Consider the following 20,053-nt stretch of genomic DNA (forward strand, 5'->3'; position numbering starts at 1 on the left):
GGCCAACATGAAAAATAAGTATTCAATATCTTTTATTCTCATCAATTTTCAGCCCCAAAAAATGTCTGCAACTACAGTTTAAAACAAAAATTTTGGCTGATAAAATTTCTATATGCTTTGCTAAAAAATTTCTACATGCAACTTCCACATATCCTTGATAATGTATCAGAATTCAGAACTGATTTTTCTGTCCAAAAAAAAATCAAAGAAAATTATAAATAATGACTAAGTTAATAGGCTTGGGTTTGTAACGATGGCATGACATGGTTGATGACACAAAGGTTAATATTTTGCGTGAGGGAGAGGATAACTAAAATGTCCCACAAACACACAGTTCCTAAGTAGTCTGATGTTTGATGGACATTTGAAAATCTTAAAGATTAAAGATTTGACTTTATCAGTGTTGTCGGCGCTATTTACTAGTTTGCTCCCATTTTCTCAGTGTGTGGGGACTCGCATTAAGTTTTAAATGTCCTCATTTTCTTTTCCTGCAGTCCCATTTCATCCATGACATTGACTTCACCTTACAACTTCATTTTCACATTAAAGTTTTGTGATTTTATCTCATCCCTATCCCACCTTTTTTTTTAATCACTTTCACACACACGCACTGTTCTTAATTTTCTGGTAAACTAATGTTTTAAAGACATGATATTTACTGTCTCCAAGTCCCTTGTTAAATGTGGTTTAGATACTTCTGGGCAACTATACTCAGCATTAAATTGATTTTGAAAAGTGAATCTCATTCTGTATTGTCTATTCTGGTCAGATATTTCTGTTGTGCATTACCTATTTCTACCTAGACTTTTGAAAAATGGAAAATGTTGTTGGTCTATATGTCACTTGCCTCAAAATCAACACTACCTAATGCTTAATTAGTTTTGTTATGGAGTTTGAGAATCATAACAAGACTTTCCAATTCAACTCCAATCAGTAAAATTACTCAGTAAAAGTTAAAAGTACGCCAGTATGAGCCTTCAAATTCTGTCCTGTCAAAGTTTTTTTTTTTTTCAAAAAAGAAAAAACTTTAGGGTACCAATAGGTGTTAGAGTGGGAATCACCTATTTGGAGGACATGGACTTCAGATAAAAAAGAGGAAAAAGATAAAAGCTTTACAAAAAACAATCAAAACCCACTTACAGATTTCAATTATATTCTTACAATGACCACTCTATTCAGCCTAGAGTTCTGACATAATTTTGTGAAAGGGCTCTTTTAAAAGGGATCAATCATTAGATACAGCTAATACTCCTTCCCTTTGTCTCTCCTCCTACAATGTCACTCTGATCCTCTCTTGCTTGAGATTTCATGCAGCAGCTGTGGCTTTCCTTTACTTCATTCTCTGATTCCCTATTATGAGCATCCACTAAAGGACTTACACATTGCTCTTTGTACTGCAAAATTAGGTGGGGTTGATAGGAAAAGACATCAAATTTACTTGTTCGTTTCTGCTTGAGACACCTTCCTGGAAATTTCTATATGTCTTCAAAGATCTGCTTAATACTAAGCATGCCAATAATTCATTTCGTCTTCATCAGTTTGTCTTTTCTTTTATTACAAGTGTTTTGAGTTAACATTTTACCATATAATCTTAAACTTGAAGATATTGCAGTTCTGAGTTCAAACCTTTCAATTTGATGAAGTCACCAATCTGCCAATTCTCTTGGTCACTTTCATAGAAACTGTTTAAAATTCAACAATTGTTGCTTATAGGACCCTCAAGCAATAATGGTCAATAGGCCAGTGCTGCAAGAAATGATATTTTATACATCAATCAAGTGGTTGGGATAAGTAGGAGCTTCATGCCACATTTTTTTGGACCGAGAAATGGAGCAAAGTCCCACACTTAGTCATCCCCATACTTTCTTTCATTAATAGTTATCAATATCATACTGATATACTCGGGCAGTGCAAAAGAAAAGGAGCCAAAGGGACCAACCTCAAGTCACAAAAGCAACCTGAAAGCTGGGGTTTCTGCTTCATTGGGACTTTTGACCATCTTCAACAACTCTTTTGTTTCAAGTTTTCTCTAAATATAAACATATATATTGATACAAAAGCAAGAATATGCAGAAGTGTGGGTTGCAGGGGCAATGAGGAAGGGAGGGAAGGAAAAAAAAAAAAAAAAGAGGTGGTGTCAAGTCATGGTAGAAGCAGAGAGCATTACCTTCTGTAAGCCACATCTTTATTGAAAGGGGATAAAGAGATAGACCCATTTGGATTATACAGAATGTGATTCATCCATAGTTCCTCTTTGCCAATTGCTTTGCAGGTCTATCATGAGGCCCCCACGCTCCCTACCTAATGTTTGGCAAGCACCTATCTCTAAAGTTGGCGTCAAAAAATCAAACCCATATACCAAATCATTCAGTATTAATCAAACAGCATTTTGTTCTTATAATTCACATTACTTTGATCAATCCATAGTCTAACTTCATCCCATCGTCTAGCTCTGTATAAATTGGTTTGGTTATAAGTTCCTGTTGGATTTCATATTCGACCTTGATGGGCCTTAATATTTAATAAATTAAATTAGTTTGACTGACTAAAAAGATCATATTTGAATTGGTCATGGCCAAAACCAATATATCTTATTTAACTAAGATAGTATAAGTGGTTGGAAGATATTCCTAATATCAACCACTTATCCTATACTTAAAAGGCGGATAAGATACATGATATTTCATATCGTAAATATCCCGCACATCCACTCTGGAAATAGAGGTGGACACTATGAGTCTAAATAGACAGAGTGAAATTATCTGTTCTCTCTCTCATGATAAGGTGCCTCTATTGTGCCCAAATAAAATAGGCTCTAGTATTTGAATTTTTGTGTGAGGGCACCTGTTAAACCACTCTAAACCCGGATCTGGTATGTCTCTCTACCCACATTTATTTTCTAACCGTTCCTATATTTAGTGGCTTGCTACTTCATGACCATTAAGATACTTATACCGCTTGGAAACAGAGGCAGAGGATTTATGTCACTTTCTCAGAGAGATTGGAATCCTCAAGTTTCAACACTTCAAATTAACGGACCCCACTTATTTATCACATATAATTTCCTTTCTAATTATGTTTTTCAGACTCTAGAATTGAGAGGGATATGACATAACTTGTTCTCCTAAGTGTTAATGGATTTCCTTAATGTTATGGCAGAGTCCTCGTGGCTGCAAGTCAAACAAAATTGTAGCATTTGAATTCAAATTTATCAGTGGGAGGCTTAAGCTGATACTATCATGACCACTGAGACACTACTGGAATTTGAATCGGAAAAGCATTCTGATTCTGATCAATATCTATGATCTGTGTTGGAATCACAATAAGTAGAAAGGCACAGTGTCACAATAACTGTATCATTGCAACACTGGTCTTCTGCAGAGAAGCTTCTGCATTTCTCAGTGACATAAAAATAGAAACATAATTTGGAGCACAGAGTTCTTGAGAGCAATAATGACATGGGAATCTTGTTATCTGAAAAGGGACACAGCAAAAAGAGCTGAACTAGGGGAATATAAGGAAGAAGGGAGGCATAGGATTCCCAAAAAACTTTTTCTTTTGTTAGAGCGTGGTATGGTAGAAAAGATAGGGAGAGAAAGTGAGTGAAGTGAAAAACAAACCCACAGAGCCTTGAAAAGGTGGCTCTTTAGTATCAAAAAGAATAGGCTGTGGTTCCCACAAGGAAGTAGGAATCCCAAGTAGATGAACCCCAACATTCATATAAAACTAAAAATAGATATATTATGTAATAGCATTTTGAGCTTCAATTTCTGTTCCACACGTGGGGCCTTTGCTCCTCCTGTTTATCTTTCGTATGGGATCAACCAAAGAATATTTTTCTTTTTCTTCTTTTGATCTTTGATTTTAAAAATTGAAAATAAAGAAAAAGAGGGTTTTGGTGGGGACAGAGACATGCTTTGTGTTTGTATTAGCTGCTAATTTTTCTTTTGTTTCATGCCTCATGTCATGCCGGAAGACTCTTTAGATTAGTGGATTTCACGTTCAGTCTTATCTAACTCTTTCAAAAAATGAAAAAGAACTAAAATTGATTATATCCTCTTTCCTTTGTTGCAGATTCACCCCGTAAATTTATTTTGTCCCACATAAGTGGATCTGTTTCTCATTTTATTAGTGACATTATATGCTTTAGAATTATGGACATTAAAATGAAACTCGAAATATATTATGTCTGCGTAAGATGAAAAGTACTGCTTCAAAATATGCTTGTGAAAAAAAAAATAAAAGGAAAAAAAAGTGTTTGTGTTCGTACTGTTTGATAGGGTTGTTGAGAATATTTTGTAATGAAATACAACTTTATATGTAGGGTAAAATGCTGTCCTTTTCCAGCCTTCTTTTTGGAGCTTCTTGTCCACTTTCTTTGTAAATCCAAATTGATTTAGCTAAAAGGGCATGATGAAAGGAGAGGCCTAAACAAATCTTAATGGCATCCTTTAGAATGAAAAAAGTATTGATTATGTTGTAGGTTGAATAGCCTATGATCAATTGAATGTCAAAAGATCACAAAAGCGCAAACATAAAGAGAAATAAATCTGTACTTAGACTAAAATTTAAACACAGTTCACACGCTATAAAAGTTAGTTCACCAGCTAAAGTTGCTGTCCTTGCGACACATAATATTGCTTTTTCTTAATTTATCCTCTGTAAGAATAAGTAAAAATTGGGGGAACATGGTTTGAGACTTAAGTGCCTTGATTATGTATGTGAATTCATGCACCCCAGATCAAAAAACAACGTAGCTTCGAGACTGAACTTTCCATTTATTCCATTTTATTTTAATTTGCGGATTTCTCTCATTGGCTTTGCCAACTTTGTTCATATATATGTTTTGCTCCTTTTTCCCCACATGCTTTATGGCTTTGTTTTATGCTTAGAAAATTAAAGAAAGGGAATGATTACTTACCCATTTGTATGAAGAATGTAGAGATCTTATTATTATCAAAGTATATATTTTTCCATTTGTGTAAAAGTTCTAAAGAAGAATTGAGGACATGAATTTGGACATAATGAACTCAAGCAAGGTCAAGTGAAAGTAAACTTTATTAGCCTCACTGAGAAGTTGAAAGAGATTAAGTCTACTTCGTATTTTCTGAACTAACACACCACACACACACACACACACACACAGAGTTCATGTATGATTAAGCAACATTGAAGCAAACTTTAGTGACTTGGGACAAAATTTGAGGGTCACACCACTCTAATGGTAACACAAAAAGGCACACCTCAAGCTGTAAAAATAAACAATGAAAATCTCACTTTAGACTCAGCAAATCTATATCCAGATATAAAAGTAAGTGATTGGGTTGTGAATAAGAACAAAGAGTCCTTCAAAGTTATGGTAAAGTGAAGCTACATAGGCAAATCAAGATTAGACCAAATAAGTAGGTGGCAATGAAGTTATGATAAGCTCATTGAATATTTAGCGGTTAATCATTTCTAGTTACACATTTTCTTTTTGTTAAGATTAAAGAGTTTAGAGAGAGAGAGAGAAGACCCCCTCGTCGTAAGGTTGTGTCTTTTTCTCAAGAAATTTTTGTTTTGCCCTTATTTTGCGCAAAAGAGACGTGGGACATATGATTGGGTGGCAGTTTCAGGCTTGACATGATGAAAGTGTTATGAAAAGAATATGCATAAGCCCCACTCTTTCTTGTCAAACATCAATCTCTTTGGGAACTTGGGCCTCTCCACCAAGCTCTCCATATATCCCTTCTTCATTAATAATCTTTTACACTGTCATAATTGGGTTCCCATTTCAATTTTAATTTCGGATTTTAAATTTTTCACCCTCAATAACTCTGTGCGTACCATGTGATATTACCAACTTAGTCAATCTCTGCAGGTTTCCTTTACCGTTGCTTATGTCTGCTACTTTTCTGGTATTGTACGTACTGTACATATGATCATGTCTGCATTAATTTGCATATGTATCTTAAATATGTTATTCTTTTCTTGTATGTTCAAAGAGAAACATCCATGCTGAAACTAAATAAAAGGAACTCGCATCAAAATTTTGGTGATCTAACCAGCTTTATAAATGTGAAAGATTTTGTAATACTTCATCTGCTCATGCATTGTGTTTTCATTTTTGTATCAGTTAGCCCTTCCAGGGTTTACTTAATTTATGTAGCCACTGATCAGCTGTATAAGATTGATTTGATTATGAGTTCGTAATAATCACAAGTTATATACTTATGAAAAGGGGTTTAATTAATCCTATAGAGATAAGCATTGAGAAACAGTAAAGGAATATAAACATGGGATGAAGTTAACATCATTAACATGGGTCCTGAAAAACCCTTTCAATTAATTAGCAAGAAAAAGCCATTGAAATTATGCCTAAACAGACCATTTCTTTTCTTTTACTTTCAACATGGAGGAAGATTAGCTAGCTAGCAAAATGCCAATTCAAATAGGCCAGTCAAGAAATTTCCTGAAAAAGTCCACACAAAACTGGCCACATGCACATTTAAAGGTGTTGTAACCAGTGGTGTATATGTTTACAAAGGGCCCCTTGATAATAATGCAATTAATTTCCCAACTTTGCCCTGTTCATGGCTTGGCCATCACTATTATGAAACCTCACAAAACAATAATATTTAGGTAGGCGCTTCACGGTCGCACTAATGCCAAGCCACAAGGACCCAACATTTTCTTCTCCCTCAAATGTGCCATATATTATATGAACAAAGTCTAGCTGTGACCAGTACAAAAACTAGAACTGCTAGGACCATATACATATATATATTCGAAAACTCTAGTACTGTGAAGCCGTTTTATGGCCCCATGATTGAACGTTTTGAAATTATTCTACTGGACACATGCACACGGGACGACTTGTAGTTTGTGGGTGGATACACACACATTCTGATTCAAATATGGGACATGTAATTACTAGTTTCGTGCACTATGAAATAATGGGTCCTACTAATCTCAGGCGTGAGATTTGTCAAAGATTAAGATGAGTGTTAACGCGTTTCAAATAAACTTTTGTTTTTTACGGGGTTTTCTGATCTTCAACTCGATCGCTGACACGCAAGAATAAATAATGACCATATATGATTTGAAAATCAAAAAGAAGAAGAGGAGGCGATATAGCTGGCTAGGTTTGTAGGTAGAGGATGGGCAGGGGTGAAGAATGGACAAGTAAGAAAGGAACAAAGACGAAGTGTGGCCATGAACATGATCAATCAGTAGCCGAAAAATGACAAATTCATGGCATAATGGAAGGAGAGGAGGTGCAAAGTGTTCACCTTTTTGAAAATGAAACCGTGCTTGCTTTCATACGCATCTATATATATATAAATATATATTATGATCATATATTTTTATTCACGTTGTGTTATGTTTTTGAAAAAACTTTGAAAGATGAGCGAGAAAGAGGGAAGCTTTATGGAATTAGGGTTTATTACTGTCTTTGATGGCTGCTTGTGGGACAAAACATCACCGACTCTGATCTTTTAGTGGACGTACGTAGCTCTAAGGTTACCATATTGCTCGTCACTTGCTCTTTTTTGAGCCATCATCTCCTTGCTTTTCTATCTTGTTGGGGCTTCACCTTCAGATTCCTTCCCCTCACATACAAAAGTTATCTCTTTTATATAATGGGGGACTTCATCACTCTCACATGGCCAAAAAGAAACGTACTAGCTAGTGTGTGTTTCACATTTTTCACTTACTGCTTTATTATTATTGTTGTTCATTTTTGGCCCATTAATATGCTTCAATATATTAATACATTGGTTAAAAGAAGTATGCGTGTGGGAGATTAAAATGGAATGTCCAATATGTCGCCTTTTGTGTGTGGCCACGAAACCTATCTCTTATCCTTAAAACAACAAGGACTGAAATAGTAGTATCAGGAAACAAAAAAAGAAGGAAGAAAGACAGAAAGAGGAGATTTAGTTAAACGAAATCAACAATCCAGATCAATAACACAGGCGATGGAGATGGAGGACATCGTTATCCCTACTCCGATCGCGATCCCTCCGCCCTCGTTATCCCAACTGCGCAGCCCTGAATATATCCGACGGCCGCCGTTGATCTCCACGGCCGAGCGTCGACGACGCCGGAGGCTGCATTCATTGCGCGACCACACATCGTCTTCATGAAACACCGATGAGTCAGTGGCGGCAATGGAGGGTTGGCCGTGGAAGTTATAACCGTGGTAGCTTTCCAAGGGTCATTCGCTCCGGCGGCTTGCGGTCGAATTTCGAATTTGCAGTCAATTCACATATTTCAATATACATTAAATCTTAAAAATATATTTGTGGACATTTATTTAATTAGTAGTTGTTCGAATCGTTTAAAATAAGTGATTTTTGGAATAAAACAAAATTTGGTTAAACATATTTATCATGTACAATATAAAATTAATTTTCTAAGATTAATTCAATCATGCACTAACAATCTCTTTATATCTTATAGCTTTTATTTTTTATATAATTAAAGGAAAAATAAACATCTTAAAATTAGTTGGAGGAAATACATAAGTTTGGCCAAATAAAACAAATTTTTTTTTGTCATTAGCTCCTCATGGGGCATGGTTTTCACTTTCATTTTCTGTATTGGAATTTTCCTTTTTTATTTAATTTATTTAAAATTTCTTGAAGGGTGACGAGATTGAAAAGACTTAATAAATTTTGCCCCGTTATTTAAAAAGATAATATGTGTATATATTTAAAAAAAAAAAAAGATATGGATTTGCTGGGGCCATGAGGATGGGGAGGAACATTGGGTACTTTAAATCAAGATGCGACTTTTGGCGGGAGATTTGGGTGTCAAGACAGGGACCAATGAGGTGTCCATTTTTGTAGTTTTCCCATTTTGGGCTCCACCACCACTTTATTTCCCTTCCCTCTCCTTCTGTTTTCCTTTCTTTTTTAATTGTTTTTTCGGGTAATCACTATTTCGACTTTCAAGATTTTAAAGGGCCAAAAAGCCTCGTTCGCCACCCAGGATTTCTCATTCAAGCTCCTCCTTTTTTTAACTCCCCACGTGTCACACCCACTTCTTGTCCACGTGGCACAGTTGAACTGGTAGGTATGACCTTTTTCTTCAGTTACCAATGATTTATTATTATTAAATAATAATACAAATAAAAAAAAATCATTAGGTTTGGTACAATCACACATAAAAAGGGTTCTAGCTTCCTAATACTCCTATTCTTAACACCTATGTGTTTTCCTATGCTAGTGGACTGGTTAGAGATCTATTGAATGCTCATTGCCTAATTTTTTTTAAAAATAAAATTTAAAAAATTGTTTTGCATGTTTGAATTTTTAAATGGGTTAATTTATTATTGGTCGGCTATTTTGAGGCCCACAGCATTTCAAATTTTGACGAATAAGATGTAAAATTATCATAAATAAAAAAAAATGACTGCTGACTTTGTTAGGTTAATGTCAATTCAATTAGATAATTGCATTGTGTGGGCTCTCATTGCATTATATTTCAGTACTTTCTTTTTCCGTCGCCGTTTGTCAATTTTTGTTTTCAATTTTCGATTTAAACTTTATAATTGACATCACTTTTCTTATTTGGCAAATAATTTATTTGTGTGTGTGTGAATTCCTTATATGTATGGCTCCAAATTTGTATTAATCATTGATTTTGAAGAGTGATGAGCAGAAGTTTGACTTTTTTCATGATATGGTCGAATTTTAAATTTTTAAGAACAAATTAATCATTTGGTCCTTCCACGTTTAAAAGGAGAAGGAACGGACAAGCACCAGTTGGTTAACAGTATTTGTAATCTTCAGTTAAATAATTAACGGTGAGGATGTAATTATTAAACGGACCAAAAAAAATATGATAAGTTAAAAAATGACAAAAAAATAAGTTGAGATCCAATTTTCTTCAAATATGCTAAACAGGTCATAATCGAAATTTTGTTAGCTAATAAGAGTAAACATTTTTCGACACAAAGAATTGATAAAGAATTTTCTCGCACCTTATATTAATATAAGTTTATATTCTATTGTCAATATAAAATACTCCTCCGATCCTTAATATACGGATCTAATTGTTAAGTTAATTTTAATCCTTAATATAAGAATTATTTTTCATATTTATTAATTTTTTTAAAAATTATCCCTATGAATATTCTCTCAATTATAATCAACTAAGTGAGTTAGGGAAGATATTAAGAAAAATGATTATGATGTTTTGAAAAAAATATAACATGTTTTTTATAATTAACTAACTTACCTAACTTCCTTAATCTAATTAAATTATTTAAATAAATCTTATACTGAGGACCGGAGGAGTATCTGGTTGCTGAGTATTATCTAAATACTTTTACAAATACTATTTCCTTTAACATCAAATATAAAAGCCACCCCTACTAGTTAATTTTTTTAATATGGACAATCAGTAAAATAATTTGAAATTTTTTTTGAACTCGTGTAAAATAAGTTAAGATTTTGTATTTGTAATTAAATTAAATTTTCTAATTAATTCCTACATTTCGAACCTTGAGAAAGTATTTAGTATTAAAAACTAAGAACATCACATGAAACTTTCACAAAGTTAAATGAGAGCACATGACATGAACATTATTTAATTACAAAGGAAGAGTCATAGAGACGCGTTTTGACGCTTAGCTGGATTCAGGGTTTGTGATGGTTTTCAAACATACTTATAAGCATATTTTATATAAATCAAGATAAAATTTTTCTTACATATTTATTTTGTATTCTGTAAATTATAATTAAAAAATTACTTACAAATCATTCTAAAGGCTCTTAATCTTACAGTTAACTCCCATACATTTGTCACTGGCCATTTGCCTGAGTAATGTGCGCGTGCGGGTGGGGTGTGTGTTGCGGGCTCGATCCTAACCCATTTAACCCAAAAAAAAAAAAACTCCCATACATTTTCTTATCTGTTATCCATATCCTCAATTTTCAATGTATTATGATATATCATAAAATTTTAAAATAAATTATGTTATTTGCAAATCATAAACCATCTAACTCATTTATTAATTTCCTTTACTGTATGAAAACAAGTGTACTTTTCTTTTGTGAGTACATATAACTATATCTAGATATTTGATATATTTTATTATTGATATAATATTAATATGATAAAAAAATTTATTTCAAAAACAAAATTAATATTCACAACATTTTAATAAAAATCACTCAAATTATTAATTGTCGACAAAAATTGTCCCATCAGACAAGAATCTCACATCACTTATTGGCTGACTGGATATATTGTCCCATTCAAATATGATCAATTCGGTTTGCTGGATGAACTCAAACACAATGTTAAAAGTTATCAACAATTGGAAGCTTTGAGTGTATGATCTTTTAAGTACATATACTAAATTAATTAGCCCCATTTTTCAAATTATTTGGTTTAGCTTTTTTTTGTAAAAAAAATTTTAGGTGAGTTGACTTTGTTAGGAGTTTACCAGGCTTAAAAAACACTCATAGAAATACTTACAGATCCCACCAACAATGTCTTCATGTCAGTAGTAAAAGTTGAACTTGTAATATTTTGGATTATAAGCTAAATTTTGCCGAACTAATTTGTGTATACATTTTTGTGCAGTTAAGCACATTTTTATTTAATAGTAAAAGGATTTTTAGAATCATCATTAAACTTATATAATAAAAATAAATAATTTGAAGAATGTACCTATGGTTCTTTATTTTAATCAACGTGCTGGCAACTCTCTATTCTTGCTAATAATACCCACGTGCTTCTCTCAACTGAATTAATAGTTCAAATTTCTCTGCAATAAGAGGTGGAAGAAGTTAAGAGTTTTTCTTTTCCTTGTTAAGAAGCAATCCACCATCTCATATTTTTAGTACAAAAGCTAATTTAATATTTAATTTAGTTTTAAATATAAAAACCCAATCCATTTTGTCTCTCATATTTATTTATTTTTTCTTAAAGTAATCCATATAATAGTTGCACATGTTAAATATTTTCTTAAATGGTAGTTCTAACTAATACATATGATTAATAAAAATATTTTAAGAAAAATAATATTTATTTATTATAAATAATTAACTTAACTAATTTATTAGAAAATTAGCTCTTATATTAAAGAGTAAAATAGTATTAAGCTAAACTGTTGGATGGACGGTCAAATACAGGTCAAGTAGGATCGTCTCGCTTTGTGCCAAAGATTTTCTCCTATTTAATATCATTTTTGTTTATTGTGAAAAAAACGCATAATACAAATATTCCTTATTTTATTTTATTTTCATACAGTGCTCTCATTATTAATGACACTATCTTTTCTCCTACATTAATATTCTCATAAAAGGGTGTGTCAGGAGAAGTAATACACAAATTTTTTTTTGCAATAATAACAAATAATATTCAACTTAACTAAATTTTCTTAGTATTTATAAATTAGTTAAATATGCTATATAATGACTAAAAGGAGCAAAATGAAACTTAAAATTTTTTTTATCAGGTACCTTTTCAGAATATATGCGAATGATCCTTATTACTACATCCGGTTCTTAATATAAGACTTTGTTTGACTTTCATTTTGGTTTTAAATATAAAACCCCAATTCATTTTATCTCTCATATTTATATATATATTTTTAAAGTAGTCTTTCTAACAATAGTAATTTTAATCAATATACTTGATTAGTAAAGATATTTTAGAAAAGACAACACATATTTATTACAAATAACTAACTAAACTTCTTTTTTTAATCTTTTTAAATTAGTCAACTAGTTCTTATGATTAGAACCAGAAGTAGTATAAGTTATTTGATGGGTACTAATTCAGTTTTTTTTTTTAATATCACCACCCACATTTAAACTTTAAAGACATTATTAACTATGAGAATGTACAGGAAAGGAAGTACCCCATATGTTTAAATAATAAGTAATACACACACACAGAATGCAATGATAGGTTCACCGAGTAATGTACTGTACAGTGCACGCAGCATTCTCATGGAATTCAGCGTTTTATTCAAACTTCCCCTCATGCCCGCGCACTCTCCGAACAATAAATCCGTTGATTTTAATATTTTTATAATTCTCTCTCTTTTTTTTTAAATCGCCATTCCTCTTTTCTAGATTTCTGATTTCTTGTAAGAGAGAGATCAGAGAAGAATAATACGACGCCATGACCGTTTTGAAAAAAGCTCAGGAGAGAGAATGACTGCGTTGGAAACAAAATACTACCAAATGAAACCAGACGCCCCACATCACTCCTCTCTGCTCTAGAATTTAAAAAGCTTTCAATTTTCAATCAATCAATCTCTACGCGTCCATTTACCGAATCCTTAATCACTCTCACTATATTCATTCATTCGTTTGTTCATTGCCCAGGTATTTGCCTGCTCCTCACACAACCACATGCTTCGACTTCAATCTACTTTTGCTTTCTGATATTCCCAAAGTTTATCATTTTTCTTTCTTTTAGATCTACGCACTTTTCTGGGTAATCGATTAGATACCCAAAAAAATACCATTTTGATTTAACCCTATGCGCCCTTTAGTGATCCATTTATGTATTCTTCATTGCCCATTTCCAATCTGTACCATTTCAGTGTCACCTAATTTGAGCATTTGGCTGTGCTTTCTTTTACAGAGGGAGATAGGATCCGAGGAGGGTTTTGGCTTTTGGCAAGGTAACTTTTGGGGATGGAATTTATGCTTATTACGGTTCCCGTTTTTGAAAAACCCAATACACAGTTTTTATTACTAGTACATCGGCGTAAAGGTGAATGAAAGAGAAGGAAGTGGAAGAAAGATGGTTTTTGCCCCCCTTTTTTAATAATTTTTTAAAAAAGTTTTCATATTTTATAAAAGCAGAGAGCGTCGGGCTTAGCATGCAACTTGGCTCCAGTCAAAGGAAGGAGCGTCCGACAAGGAGAGCCTCCCCATTACAATAAACCCTTCAAGCACAGAGAGATATGGGGAAGCTGAAGCAGCAGCAGGAGCTGGGTAAGCAAGAAGAATCTCAGAAGAAGGAGCGTCATATTGTGACGTGGACACAAGAGGTCTTTCAATATTATATTCCATTTTTATCTATTTATTATTCATTGTCAATCCACTTCACTATCTCATAGGTTGTGTGTGAGTTGCAGGAAGATGATGTATTGAGGAAGCAGATAAGCATCCATGGAACTGAAAAGTACTGATTCCCTTCTCACTGTTCTTTTGGGTTTACTAGTGCCACCATTTTCCTGGTTATTTGAAACTGAGGGATTTTGAATCGCATTAACTGTTTGCAGTTGGGCAATTATCGCATCTAACTTCAAAGACAAAACGACAAGACAGTGCAGAAGAAGGTGAGGTTTTTTAAATTGGCAGTGTGGTTTCTTGGAATCCTCTGTTTCATCCTTTTCACAATCAACTAATGAAATCTTTTTTAATGAGTTATTATTGTTTCAATCCGATGATGCCTAAGTAATAATTAGTTGTTAATATATCAGATGGTACACTTACTTGAACTCTGATTTCAAGAAAGGAGGATGGTCGCCGGAGGAAGACTTGCTCTTATGTGAGGTAAACTGATGATTTGATGCTACTTCAAATTTTTGATTTCTTTCTTTCTTTCCTTCTTTCTTCTCTTTTCTTTTTATGTTTTACCCCCACTCCTTCATCGATTTGAGAGATATAAAATGATGGCTAAAAAGATAATCTTCTATGTGAGTAGTTTAGTAGATGATAGAATTTATAATTTCACCAAAAAACGTTTTTGTTTCCCTCGTGTTATCTGATATTATGCTGCTCTATATAGGCTCAGAAACTATTTGGCAACAGATGGACTGAAATAGCAAAGGTGGTTTCAGGCAGGTAAACAAAAGTCCAGTCTTTGATTCATGGAAGTATCAAATATACAATATTCCTGTCGTTGACAGTCAAGCTCAATGCAATGCTTTTTATCCAGAACGGATAACGCTGTGAAAAACCGTTTCTCCACTCTGTGCAAGAAGAGAGCAAAATTTGAAGCCTTGGCAAAAGAGAATAACACTTCGTTCACTGTTTCAAATAACAAAAGAACTATTTCCCAGCAGGGTGATAACAGAGAGTCAACATCAGAGGCTGCGGCACCTGCTAAGAGGATGAGGTATTCATTACATTTATTGGTCTCAAATAAGTGAAATAAACATTCTATGAAGAACATTGATAGATTTCATTCTGTTTCTATCTCAATATAGGAGAGCCCATATCCCTGATGCTACAGAAAAGATCAACTATGGAAACAGATCCCATAAGCAATATGAAGCGACAATAAAACAGCAGCCAAGAGCGCCATTTTCGATTTTGGCTCAGAACTTGTCAGATCAGCATGAAGCCTCCAATGACAAGATCAGCAGAAATGGTAATTTGTTTAAATTGGCTGTGGAGCTTATTCTTGCTATTGTGATACCTGAAATGGAAGAGCAGAAAGGATTAATGTATGACTTTTGGAGCTAGGTTACTGGAGGTTTTGGAAATCATTTTATGCCAATGTAACTCTCAGTTTGTCATGACTTTGCAGCCTATGATTGCAAGACTCAAGGAACATTTCTTAAAGAGGATGATCCAAAGATAAGCGTGTTGATGGAACAAGCGGAGTTATTAAGTTCACTAGCTCTAAAAGTTAATACAGATGATGTGGACCAGAGTCTTGAAGACGCATGGAAGGTGAGGGGTTGGGCTGAGTTTCTGACCATTGTTTACTTTGAGTATTAAATACAACAATGTATGATTCTTCAAGAATGATCTTCTCGGTTGTTGTATATCAAAAACGAGAAGTAACTAGTCAGGAGTCAAACCCGTTGATAGGAAAATCATGAGTCATTCAACATAGTTGGCATTGACTTTAGAAACTCAAATAACTATTCACATTGCTGGAATATATTTTAGGCACTAAGTCTATTCTGCAAGACCTCAATGCATTCATTGCTATGCAAGAACTGATAGTTATGATGCTCACCCGCTCAATCAGAAGCAAACTGCAAATATCAGGCACTACATATTCCGTCTTTTGCCTAATAGCAAGTACCATCTGAATCATCTATATTGGTATTGTTGTCCTGAAAATTCAGAAATAGCTTTATTGATAAGTTTGTTAGCATACAGTCAGTATTAAATGCTTAATAATGATAAGTTCCTAAGTTAAATATGCACTGCCAGCTGCGGTCCATAAAGCTTAGTTCATGAATGATATAAAGAAGAACGTAATTGTTCATATTCTTCAAACATTTTTTGATGCTTTAAAGTGATGATGCTAGGTACTTCAAGAGTTTCTGAACCAAACCAAAGAATCAGATATTCTCAAATATAATATTTCGGATTTACAGCTCGTAGATCTTAAATATATGATGGAGGAATTTAAGAGTAGTAATGAGGGAAGCCAGCAATGTTGGAGGTACATTTTAGATTTATTGAACATTTAATTTAATGCAGGCTCAACCTGTAGTTTCTTGGGAAAAAATCTCATATTTCTTCAATATGTTGAAGGCAACCAGAACTATATGAAGACTCTCCAAGCAGTTCTGAATACAGTACAGGATCAACTCTTCTGCCCCACTCAGCAAGTGATAATCTGGAACACTCTCTGCTTCAGGATATGGCAACTGATCTAAAGCCTATCCAACTTGGAGATCAAAAAGGAGTCAGTGAATGTGGGAAAGAGGATCTCTCTTCTGCAACTGTAGGTCAAGGTAAGATGACCCTGGCCCCTTACAAGGGCAAATATGGTTTTCTAATTTGTGGTATGCTAATATTGTCATGAATCATAACTGGCAAATAATATATTTCTTTCAATGGCAGATATCTTTCCATCTTGTGAGGAACAGATAAGCAATGATGGCATTGCTTCTACCTCATCAAGCACAGAGTTCAATTCCCCTCTTCAAGTTACCCCTATGTTCAGATCTTTGGCCGCAGGAATTCCCAGCCCACAGTTTTCAGAAAGTGTAAGTTGCCCATGCACTTTGAAATTATTTAACAATCTTAAGGTCCAACAGCTAAATTATGGTAGTAATAGTAGTGAAGATTATAACAATCCTTGTAAAACTAAGGGGATTTGAGAGACAAATGAACCCTTTTATCAGCTATAGTAATTCTAATACTACCTCCGGTCCTAATTACAAAATCTCATTTATAGTTTACAAACAAGATCTTATAATTAGAACTGTAGGTAGTGGTTCTTATGCAGTCTCGACATTAACTGGCAGCAAGACTTCCTAAACGCTGAGATGATTATTATTGCAATAGTAAGCTGACTTGAATTTGTCTAAAAATGTGCTTATAAAGAAATCATGTTAAATAAGACTGACTGGAAAAGTTCTGCCTTGCCAGAATCAATATGCAGTTTGTTTTGGCCATACATTCGGTTTGTTGTTCTCTCAGTTCAGATAAATTTTAAAAAGTATGGTTGAAATGGGGCTATTCCTAGTGACACTAAAAGCTTTGCTTTTTTGAATCTGTGGCTTAACTGATCTCATTGAGGAAAATGTTTTATTCTTATAGACATTTCATTGACAGTTCCTTTCTATTTTTCGAACAACATAACATTTTCTTTTGAAAACAAGCATTTTTCGGACATAAGACGGTAAATATTATACATAAATAAGGAATATTTCAAATGAATAAATTACAGTTGCAACGCATTGCTTCTAGTCTCAAATAAAGAACAATTACGACAAAGGAGCATGTAAGATAATTTTGGTCACAATGGAGACAAATTCCTCACTAATTTTGCTTCTATTTTCAGATATGTTGATCATTTAAATGAACTAATTGATTTGTTTCCTTGACAAGATAGGCATATGTAAACTATTGATAAAAAATATGGACGAGGGAGGCATTTACCTAGCATAGGGTCAACCTATAACACCAAATTATCAAAAAATAAAATAAAAAGGAAATAAAAACAAAGAAGAAGCAAACAAGACATCATATTAAGTAAAAAGAGTGTACGCTGTTCAGTATTATCCCATCATCTCCTCAAGATTTTAAGAATGTGTGTGTAACTTTGTCTAGTCTGCTGAACTATGTGGATTGCATGATACTGTACTGCTGAATGGTCCAAGATATTATAACTGAAGAAGTAATAGAGTTTCACATCCCGCATATGAATTGCTTCTTTTCTCTCTAATTTATACATACATACTCCCCCTGGTCCTAAATAGTTAAGATGCTTATTTGTAATTAATATGTAGAGAATCTGTAACCTTTTTTTTTTTTTTTGTAAATTGTCCCTTCCATTTAATAATTAAAATTTAACTTGTAGAGATAAAAATGCCCCAATAAATTTTATGAAAAAGAAACAATTAATATAGGAAATAAGAAGAAATTGAACCTTATATTTAGAATCCAAAGGAGTACTTATTACATCAATCCTATTGCATCATGAGCAAGGGTGGTTATCCACTGATGTACCTATTAATATTCGTATTAAACTTCTATTATGCAATTATCAATAATCTTTGACTAAAAGTTACCAGAGATGTCTCTAAAGTGGAGGGATCTGAGTTTAAATCCCAATGAAAACCAAAATTACAAACACACATTCACACCCTTGTGTGTGAAAGTTTGTTGCAAGACTAACCCCTTGTTTCTTTCTTTGACATCTTTCTTCTGCAGGAAAGGAACTTCCTAATGAAAACGCTTGGATTGGAGTCCCCATCCATGAACCCAAGTGCCAACCCATCACAACCACCACCCTGCAAAAGAGCCCTACTACACAGTCTATAATCTAATCCCCCTCTTCAGTTGGTAATGAAAAATTCGACTCCCTCGCCCCTTCTAGAATCCTTTATCTCTACCCTTGGCAATTCAAGCTCATCTTTGCTTGGTTTTGAGATGAGATCCCTGAGATTGCAACCTCATTGTCTTAATGATCCTAAAATTTTGAAAAAGGCGTCATCCTCTTCCTCTCCCCAAGAATGCTCCGGTGCATTCTTGTGATAATTTGACATATCTAACAATGTCATTCCTCCATACCCCGCAGTCAGTCAGACTTACCCTTTTTTTAAAAGCTGCACTCAAGATTAGTTTGCTTAGTGTGTCATTATTTGGCTTGTTTTTCTCTTGATACCATTCTGGATTTGTTTTGGTTCAATCCAGCTCTTGGTCATGATTTGTTTCTTTTTTGTACAGAGTCTGCTATGTAAGCAGTAGTCATTCTGAGTGTGTATACATCGGCCCATCGCCTATCCTACTAAATATATGAACAGAAACAGAAATAGAAGAGAGAGAAAAAATTTAACCAATGGGAAATTGGTTTCCTATTTGTTGTTTGGGTGTGCATAAAGTATAGAATAATATATATATGGATTTTTGATGTACTGAAACTTCAGAACGGTTGGAGTGGAAATGCATTTTGGTTTTTGGTGTGCCTCTACTGTTTCCGTTGTCTCTTTACTTTTCTGGATTTAATCTAGTGAAGCAACATAACAGAAAGCGAAGAACGTCTCAGTAGAAGAAGATTAGAAGAGTAGAGTTTCGCATTGACTCCACCACCCCCATTTCACCAGAAAGAAGAGAACACTAAATGGAAAAACGCTAGAAAACCATAGAATCATAGGAAAGCCTAAATGTCACCCAATTTATTGATGTTCTCTCTTTCACACCCTTCTGCAAAAGACACAGATTCCCAGCCACAAAAAGCAAAAGAAACTTAACAGGAAATGAAGAACGAAATGAAGTGTACTTACTGATATATACACAGAGAAACTAGTATTATGACCTGGCAGAGGCGTGCAGACCCCTCTCTCTCTCTCTCACGGGGTACAAGGTTTGTTGGCCATGGAGTTCAGGGAGAAGTTGGATGTTATTAAGTAAGAAGCTGGAGAAGGTCGCAAGAGGTTAATGGTGGTGGAAGACAGAAGGCATATAATAATGAGGAAACCAAAAAGTAACTGGTTAAAAGGAAGCGAGGGAACTCCCCTCAAAATAAAGTGCTTTCATTTGTGCCCTCACTTTATCAACGGAAGGTACACCGCCTGCCCCCACTTTGCATTTACTTGATTTAATTTTACGTTACCCGACATTTTTCCTACCAAGAAAAAAAAAATCAACAAGTAATACATCATATACAATCTTTG

General features: G+C 34.0%; 1 protein-coding gene and 1 long non-coding RNA gene across 3 annotated transcripts; one reads left to right on the forward strand and one right to left on the reverse strand.

Annotated features, from left to right (window-relative positions):
* Positions 1–13,182: 13,182 nt before the first annotated feature.
* Positions 13,183–19,346, forward strand: LOC114720623 (transcription factor MYB88-like). Its single transcript, XM_028906288.1, has 14 exons — positions 13,183–13,334; positions 13,597–13,636; positions 13,821–14,008; positions 14,096–14,142; positions 14,243–14,299; positions 14,444–14,516; positions 14,752–14,807; positions 14,902–15,081; positions 15,173–15,336; positions 15,496–15,641; positions 16,232–16,368; positions 16,461–16,663; positions 16,773–16,918; positions 18,591–19,346. Exons 3-14 carry the CDS (start codon positions 13,922–13,924, stop codon positions 18,699–18,701), a joined length of 1,407 nt encoding a protein of 468 aa, XP_028762121.1. The 5' UTR covers positions 13,183–13,334; positions 13,597–13,636; positions 13,821–13,921; the 3' UTR covers positions 18,702–19,346.
* Positions 15,214–19,973, reverse strand: LOC114720624 (uncharacterized). 2 transcript variants are annotated; one of them, XR_003737982.1, is made up of 3 exons: positions 19,664–19,973; positions 15,934–16,033; positions 15,214–15,384 (listed from the first exon to the last, which is right to left on the reverse strand). It is a non-coding gene; the product is annotated as an uncharacterized LOC114720624 (long non-coding RNA). The 2 variants fall into 2 exon arrangements; XR_003737981.1 differs by lacking the exon at positions 19,664–19,973 and adding an exon at positions 16,414–16,497.
* Positions 19,974–20,053: the final 80 nt, after the last annotated feature.

The sequence above is a fragment of the Neltuma alba genome, unplaced genomic scaffold, assembly GCF_004799145.2.
Source record: "Neltuma alba isolate B1F8T4 unplaced genomic scaffold, ASM479914v2 tig00011992_pilon, whole genome shotgun sequence".
NCBI lineage: Eukaryota > Viridiplantae > Streptophyta > Magnoliopsida > Fabales > Fabaceae > Neltuma > Neltuma alba.